The sequence below is a fragment of the Ipomoea triloba genome, chromosome 6 (genome assembly GCF_003576645.1).
Source record: "Ipomoea triloba cultivar NCNSP0323 chromosome 6, ASM357664v1".
Lineage (NCBI taxonomy): Eukaryota > Viridiplantae > Streptophyta > Magnoliopsida > Solanales > Convolvulaceae > Ipomoea > Ipomoea triloba.
In genome coordinates this window covers 4,761,649-4,768,944 of record NC_044921.1, presented here as the reverse complement: position 1 = coordinate 4,768,944, position 7,296 = coordinate 4,761,649, and the positions used below count along the sequence as shown (strand labels likewise).

Genomic DNA, 7,296 nt, shown 5'->3' with positions numbered 1-7,296 from the left:
ACTCCTCAGCTATCTTAGATCGGGTTGTGGCTCCTCAGTTGACGCCTCGGTTGCAGGTTGGGAAGTAGGAAGATCATATATGATCTGTATTGGATCAACTGAGTCAGTAGCATTCTTCTTTGTGGTCTCTTCGTCGTCTGATTCTGACTGGGGTTCTGCTACGTCTCGAACTATCGACTGCTTCCCATCGAGAGGTAAATCTGATCTCTCGATAGTTTCCGGCTGAACTTCCCTAGGACTTTCATCCGCTTCAATTGACTTTGATGGTTGATCTGCTGATGCTCTATCATCAAAAGAGACATGTATGGATTCCTCAACCACCAATCTCCGCTTGTTGAAGACTCTAAATGCTTTGCTTGTTGATGAGTATCCCAAAAATACTCCATCGTCTGCCTTTTCGTCAAATGCCCTTAACTGAGTCTTTCCATTATTGTGAATATAACATTTGCATCCGAATGTGTGGAAGTAGCTTACATTCGGTTTCCTCCCGTTCCACAACTCGTACGGAGTTTGTCCAGCTCCTTTCACGATCAAGGACCGATTTTGGGTGTAGCATGCTGTGTTGACTGCTTCTGCCCAAAATCCCTGAGATATATTGGCTTGTGAGAGCATGGTCCTTGCAGCTTCCTTGAGAGTTCTGTTCCTCCTTTCAGCAACGCCGTTCTGTTGAGGTGTTCGAGCAGCTGACAACTGATGATGAATCCCATTCTCGTTGCAGTAGCTCTCGATCACTTGGTTAACGAACTCTCCTCCCTGATCTGACCGAATCTTGAGTATCGAGACATCCTGTTCAACTTGAACTTGCTTCAAGAGGTTTGGTAGGGCAACTTTTGTCTCGCTTTTCTTGGTTAAGAGCACGGTCCAGGTGAATCTTGTGTAGTCATCTACTACCACAAGAGTGTACTTTCTTCCTCTCATGCTGGGTGGATCTACCGGGCCAAATAAGTCCATATGAAGAAGACTTAATGGTCTAGTAGATGATGTCTCGGTCTTAGTTTTGAAAGAGGATTTGATCTGTTTGCAACGTTGACATGCCTCACAAATCTTGTCCTTTCGAAACGTAACTTTGGGCAGTCCTTCTACAAGGTTCCTCTTAGTAAGCTTGTTGATAGTTTTGAAGTTCAGATGACTAAGCTTACTGTGTCAATCCCAGCATAAGTCCTCTTTGCTCCTTGCTAGCATACATAGGTATGGTTTGGCAGATCTCCAATCCACTATATACATGTTTCCTTTCCTTATCGCTTCCAGGACGACTTCGAGAGATTCCTCTTGTATGATCCGGCACTTTCTTTTGGTGAAGATAACTTTGTAGCCCTTATCACAGAATTGGCTCGTGCTGAGGAGATTGAACTTGAGTCCTTCAACGTAGGATACCTCCTTGATCACCAATTCATTCTTATGGATCTCACCAACAGCCTTCGTGCGTCCTTTCTTCTCGTTGTCTCCAAATGTCACCAAGGGACCTTCGATAGGTTGGATGTTCTCTAGCAGTGTTAGATTTCCCGACGTCCCTGGTGTCCTGCATGTAAATCAAGCAGATTTAGGTACCCAAACTTTGGGTCCTGATTGGTTAGTGAGTAGGCATCCATTTATACCTTGGGCCCATTAATCCAGGCCTAGGTGCAACGTAGCCATTATACGATTGATAATCATAAGGAATGCTAGCAAAGACTCTGGGCCTTTTAGGTGCATAAATCAGTTTGGGTTGAGGCCTAACCTCGAATTTACGCACCATGCCCTTCATTGCCTGTTTGGTCACGTGGTACCATTGAAACTGAGGTTTGTTCCATGGTTCATATTCTTGTGACCAATCCTCATCGGATGGGTAGTGTCTGCTTTCCTCCATCCGTGAGTTCCTATTTCTATGGATCTCAGACCTTCCATATTTGCCTTGAGGCACATTATATGGAGTGTAGCTTTTCTTGTACTCGGAATGGCCTTGCGAGAGATAGCTAGGTGATCTCTCGTATTATTAACCCGACCATTCTTCTTAGCTTTCCTATACTTTCCATTGCTAGTGTATAGGGACGGTCTGTGAATAGCTACTCTGGTCTTTCCTGTTGGTCCTTTGTGACCCTTATTCGGTTTGGGTTGAGATCCTCCATTATTTGAAGTTCCCAAACCGTTAGTCTGTTTATCTCTCGAGAGACATTTCTGATGGAACCCTAGTCCGGTTCTATCATTTGTAGGTCTATGATCATTTACCATTTTCTCCACAGCTTTGGAGGAATTAGTATATGATGCAATAACCTCTCTAAGATTAAGCTCTCTAGTCTCTCGAGCTTTGCACTCTCCTTAAGCTGGATTATTTCAGCTTCTAAGTTGCTTACTTTGAGAGTTAGCTCCGAATTCTCTTTCGAGACATTCTTAAGCATCTCTTTTTCAGCAATTAGTATGCTGTTTTCTTCCAAAACTTTAGCATGAGTGATATTAGCGATGTTGAGGTCCCTCCTAAGTAATTCCATGGTCTCGAAGGGATCCTCATCACTTCTAAAAGAAGAGCATTGAGAAGTAGAGATTGAGCAGCGAGATGTAGAACACTACAAGAAAAATCGCGATTCGCGACGGAATTTTTCCGTCGCGAAACAGGTTTTGCGACGGAATTCGTTCAGTCGTCTATCAGCTCGTCGTATTTCCATTTGCGACAGAAAAATTCCGTCGCGAAATATGGCGACGGAATCGCGACGGAATTTTCCGTCGTGAAAATATGGCGACGGAATAATTCCGTCGCAATTCTGTCGCGATTTAGCAATGAAATATTAAAAAAAATAAAAAAGTATCTGCAACTGTTCTTTGTACAACAGACGCGGATACCCTTTAAAAAAATAAAAAAAAATAAAAGGAAAACAAAACAACAATATTTCTTTTTTTGCACACTGTAGCTCTCAATATAATGAAATAATTAAAATTCTAAAAATTACAGTATTTCAATCTTAATGATAAAATATACACATTATGAGTTCATTACATAGTAATGATAACAACATGATCAACATTAAAATTAAATATCCTCTACTCCTTGTGAATTTCAAACCAATTTCCATTCGTCAGGAAAAAACAAGAGCAGCAAACAAGAAGAAGAGCAGCATCACTTGGCCACTGCACAAATAGCATTTAGAGCAATTTCTTTAGCTTTTAATCCTATTATCAAACTTTAACAACAAAGATTGAAGTGCTTCTTAGCCTAGTCTTGCTTAAATTAGAGCAAGGAAACGTATTACATAATCACCAAGGAAACTACAAGAATGCCAATGAATGTTTACAGCTTTAATTTATAGTCTAATTTATATCTAACTTGCAGCTGGAATTTGCAAGGTGTATGTTAATTCTGACTTACCTCCCACAGAAAGATGATATTGCTTTGGAATGTGCTCAAGCTTCTTGCTTATCTGTCAAAGGAAAACAGAAATTAAAGAAAGAGCTAGAGAAATTTCTGCTATCAAAGTAGAGAGATTAAAGAAAGAGCTAGAGATATTTCTGCTATCAAAGCAGATTCTCTCTCTCTCTCTCTTAATCTTAATAAATATAGAATGTGTATACACCATAATATAAGAATTCAAAATGTGTAAGCAATATATTATGAGAACAATAACTTTCCCCTAATAGATGCAAACATTGGTTCTAGAAACTTGAGTTTATTATATGATTCAAGTTAATTGCATTTTCCTAACTTCCTACTACTAGTAGTGTCCCTAAAAAAATTACTCCAATTAGAATTAATGAATTAAAAGTAAAAGAAGCAATTAACATAATTACTAATTAGAGGCAAGGGCAGAAAGCTTGTAATCCACACAGGGGTAGCTCCATAATTCCATTTGGGAATTAAAAATAGAGGCCATTTCCATTCAAGTGAAAGTGGGCAATATAAATGCATAAGAATTAGCAATAACTTAAAGTGAAAGCTAACCAAGCAGTAGCTTATTAAGTGAAAGCCTATGAATAACCACAAATTTTGAAATTAAACATGAATAACCTGTTGCCTGCAAGTTTTCCCTAATTTGATGGGTATTGTGCTGTTTGAAGTTCTGGGAGAATACTGATTTACCACCAACTTTGAACACTCTTCATACTTCATTTTAATGTTATAATGCAAACATTTTTCCTTCAAAAAAAAAATCTAAATAAATAACAACAAATCAAAATAACAAAAAATTCGAAAAATATAAATAAATATTCGAAATATTAAATTTACCAACGGTGGCGTCGGCAGTGGTGTGCGGGGTCGTCGGCGGTGACTTTCACTGCAGGTCACGGCAGAGTGGAGAGCGTCGGCGGGGAGGAGATGGAGGTCGTCGGCTGAGTGGCGGGCATCGCAGTCGAAGGAGATGACGGGCGTCGGAGATCTGGAGATGGTTTCGCTAAGTGGAGAAACCACCATCTACTGCTCCGATGGAGTTTTTCACTGACCAGCCACGCCGGAGAGACCACCACCTACTGCTCCGATCTGCTACTGTTCGCTGGAGGTCCTCGCCCGATCCTCCCACCACCGTCAATCTGCTCTGCCGCCGGTTCCCCTGCTGGTTAGAACGAGAGCAAGAGAGAGAGACGGAAGGTCGCCGGTTGTTGTGCTGCTATGGTCTAAAGGTCCTCGCCGAGGAGGAATACGAAAGAGGGTGACAGGGTTAGGGTTATAGTTTGAGAAACGAGAGAGAGATAGGGAGTTTAGGGCCGCTGATTTGGAATCTTTTGGAGTGTTACAGTGTATGAAGAGATAAATGAATTAGGGTTATAGTTTTTTTTTCTTTTAATTAAATATGCCTCGATTAAAAAAACAAAGACGACTTCGTTTTGGTCCTAAATGATTTGCGACGGAAATAATTCCGTCGTGATTTTCCGTCGCAAAATTGATTATATTTTTACGAAAATTGATATTTTAGCAACGGAATAAATTCCGTTGTAGTTTTCGTCGCCATTTTACTAGGGAAATTAAATCCGTCGTCATTTTCGTCGTTATTTCGCAACGGAAAAAAAATTGGTCGCAATTTTTTTGCCACCAAGATTTCGCGGTTTTTTTTCCCTATTTGCGCCAAGAATCGCGACGGAAAAAAATTCCGTCGTTAAATTGCGACGGAAATAATTTCCGTTGCGATTTCGTCGCTATATCGCGATGGAATTGTTTCCGTTGTGATTTTCCGTCGCGAATCGTGACTTTTCTTGTAGTGGAAGTGGAGGTTACCTCATTGTTAATGGCCATTAAGCATTGATCCTCCTCTTTTGTAGTATATAGGCAGATGAGCCCCCTCTCATCCTCTGAGCTGCTGCTGCTCTCGCTAGAGCTTGATGTCTCGGACTCCTCGATTGCCTTCTCAAATTCCTCAGCCACAAGCGCCTTCCTGCGCGAATGGGTCTTTGATGAGCTTTTGAAGCCTCCTTGTGTTGGCTTTTCCCTGGATTTCTCTTTCCTTCTGGAATCTTTTCCTTCTTGGCCTTGATGTTTGCTTACCGGTGGGTAAGGACATTCGGCCTTGAAATGTCCTGGTCTTCTACAGTTGTAGCATAGACCTTGGTTTTCTTCCTCCGTCCTTCTGGATGGATATCTTTCATTTTTCCTTCTTGAGGAGAAAGGTGAACTTGTATTGCTCTCCGGTGTCTTCTTCATGAATTTTCTGAATTTTCTCATAAAAAGAGCAAATTGTTCGTCAAATAAAAGGTTTGTGGGATTAGGATCTGACCTTGAGGATGTGGATGGTTGATCAGCAACGAATGCAACATTCCGTCTGTCCACCACGTCCTCATTTCTCGGAAACATCTCAAATTCGAAGGCTTTGAGATCTCTGAATAGTTGGTCGGTTGTGGTGTTCTTCAGATCCCTGTGATCACGCATTGTAATCACCTTCATTTCCCACTCCTTGGTAAGGCCTCGCAAGACCTTCAGGTTTAGCTCCTTTTGTGGAATCTCCTTCTTGAGATCACTGATTTCGGTTGACAGCTTCATGAACCGAGATTCCATGCTGTCGATACTCTCTCCTGGCTTCATCTTGAAATCCTCGAACTTCTTCATCGCCACAGTGAGTTTGTTCTCCTTTTCCTGTTCGTCACCTTCACCAATCAACATCAAAGTGTCCCATACCTCTTTAGCCGTGTTGCACTTCCTTACTCGTGGGAAGATGGTTTCATCTATTGCCCTGAAGAGAATATCCTTGGCAATGGTGTCAAGGTTGTTTCTCTTCCTATCATCACTCGTCCATTCTTCCCTAGGTTTTGGGACGTACTTTGGTGTGTCTTTTGTTTGTTCTACAGCAGTATTGATCATTAAAATCTTGACCGGTCCAGTCGTTATAACTTCGGCCATCTAATCATGGAGGGCTGATAGGTACGCAAGCATGCGTGTCTTCCAGTCGTCGAACCTGCTAAGATAAAAAAGAAGATGTCTCGACAACATGCTGTCCATTTTGAAAATTATCTTCGTGCTTTAAAGCGTTTTAAAAAAATTTCAAAGAAGGATCTCTAGGCAATATAAACAAAGGTTTATATCGATCAGAGAACTTGCTCTGATACCAATTGTTGGTCTTAAGGGGATGGGGTACAAGTCTAGAGGGGGGGGGGGGGGGGGTGAATAGACTTGTATAAGATTTGCAAATCTTTTTCGACCTCTCGTGTGTATTGACTTAGGACGTTTAGGTCCGACACTCACAAGATAAGTTTATGCGCAGCGGAAAGTTATCCCTTTTAATTAGCACGAGTTTGAGTTAGTTCGAGAGGTGTGTTATATGCAGTGCAGATCAGAGATAGTTAGCGAGAGATAAAACAGAAGTAAATGCGAGAGAAATTTTTAAGTGGTTCGCAACCCGCTACGTCCACTCTTCTTCTTCTAGAAACTTAGAAGGATTGCTAAAACTTCCCTTTTTAGTACAATATCGAGCGCTTGAGCTTTGATCACAAAGCCCGCCTCAAGCCTCAGGTTTTTCACCCCGCTTCTTGTTACTCCACCTCTCGAGCACTTGAGCTTTGATCACCAAGCCCGCCTCAAGCCTCAGGATCTTCACAAGACAGCTCCCCGGTTACTCCGCCTCTTCTTGCTTTCTCCAAAGCAAGGTTGTTCCGGTTGTCACAGGTTAAGTGTAACAATCTCCAATCTGACCAAAAGCTTTCGTTGAATGATCTTCCTTGTAGAGCAGCTTTGGTCACCTTCTAGATGTGTAGTAGTTGAAGCTTTGTAACTCTCTCAAACACTAAGATGTGTTTTCTCGCACTTGTGAATATCAAGGATGATATTCCAGGTTGAGCACTTGCACTTTGAACGTTTGAATTTAGACACCTCTTTTGATAGCTTAGAATTCTCGAACCTCTTTGAAC

General features: G+C 41.5%; 1 protein-coding gene across 1 annotated transcript; it reads right to left on the bottom strand.

Annotated features, from left to right (window-relative positions):
- Positions 1–2,864: 2,864 nt before the first annotated feature.
- On the bottom strand, positions 2,865–4,682 carry LOC116022935. The gene is made up of 4 exons (XM_031263847.1): positions 4,193–4,682; positions 3,974–4,102; positions 3,338–3,389; positions 2,865–3,099 (listed from the first exon to the last, which is right to left on the bottom strand). The coding sequence occupies exons 1-4, from the start codon at positions 4,376–4,378 to the stop codon at positions 3,089–3,091; spliced, it is 378 nt and encodes a 125-aa protein (XP_031119707.1). The 5' UTR covers positions 4,379–4,682; the 3' UTR covers positions 2,865–3,088.
- Positions 4,683–7,296: the final 2,614 nt, after the last annotated feature.

Excerpts from the sequence above, each read along its gene's own strand:
- LOC116022935 (XM_031263847.1), bottom strand. The coding sequence starts at position 4,378 with ATGGTGGTTTCTCCACTTAGCGAAACCATCTCCAGATCTCCGACGCCC. Across the intron at positions 4,103-4,192 it reads CACTGCCGACGCCACCGTTG|GAAAAATGTTTGCATTATAA; the intron begins GTAAATTTAATA and ends TTTTTTTTGAAG. Across the intron at positions 3,390-3,973 it reads GGAAAACTTGCAGGCAACAG|ATAAGCAAGAAGCTTGAGCA; the intron begins GTTATTCATGTT and ends TTCCTTTGACAG.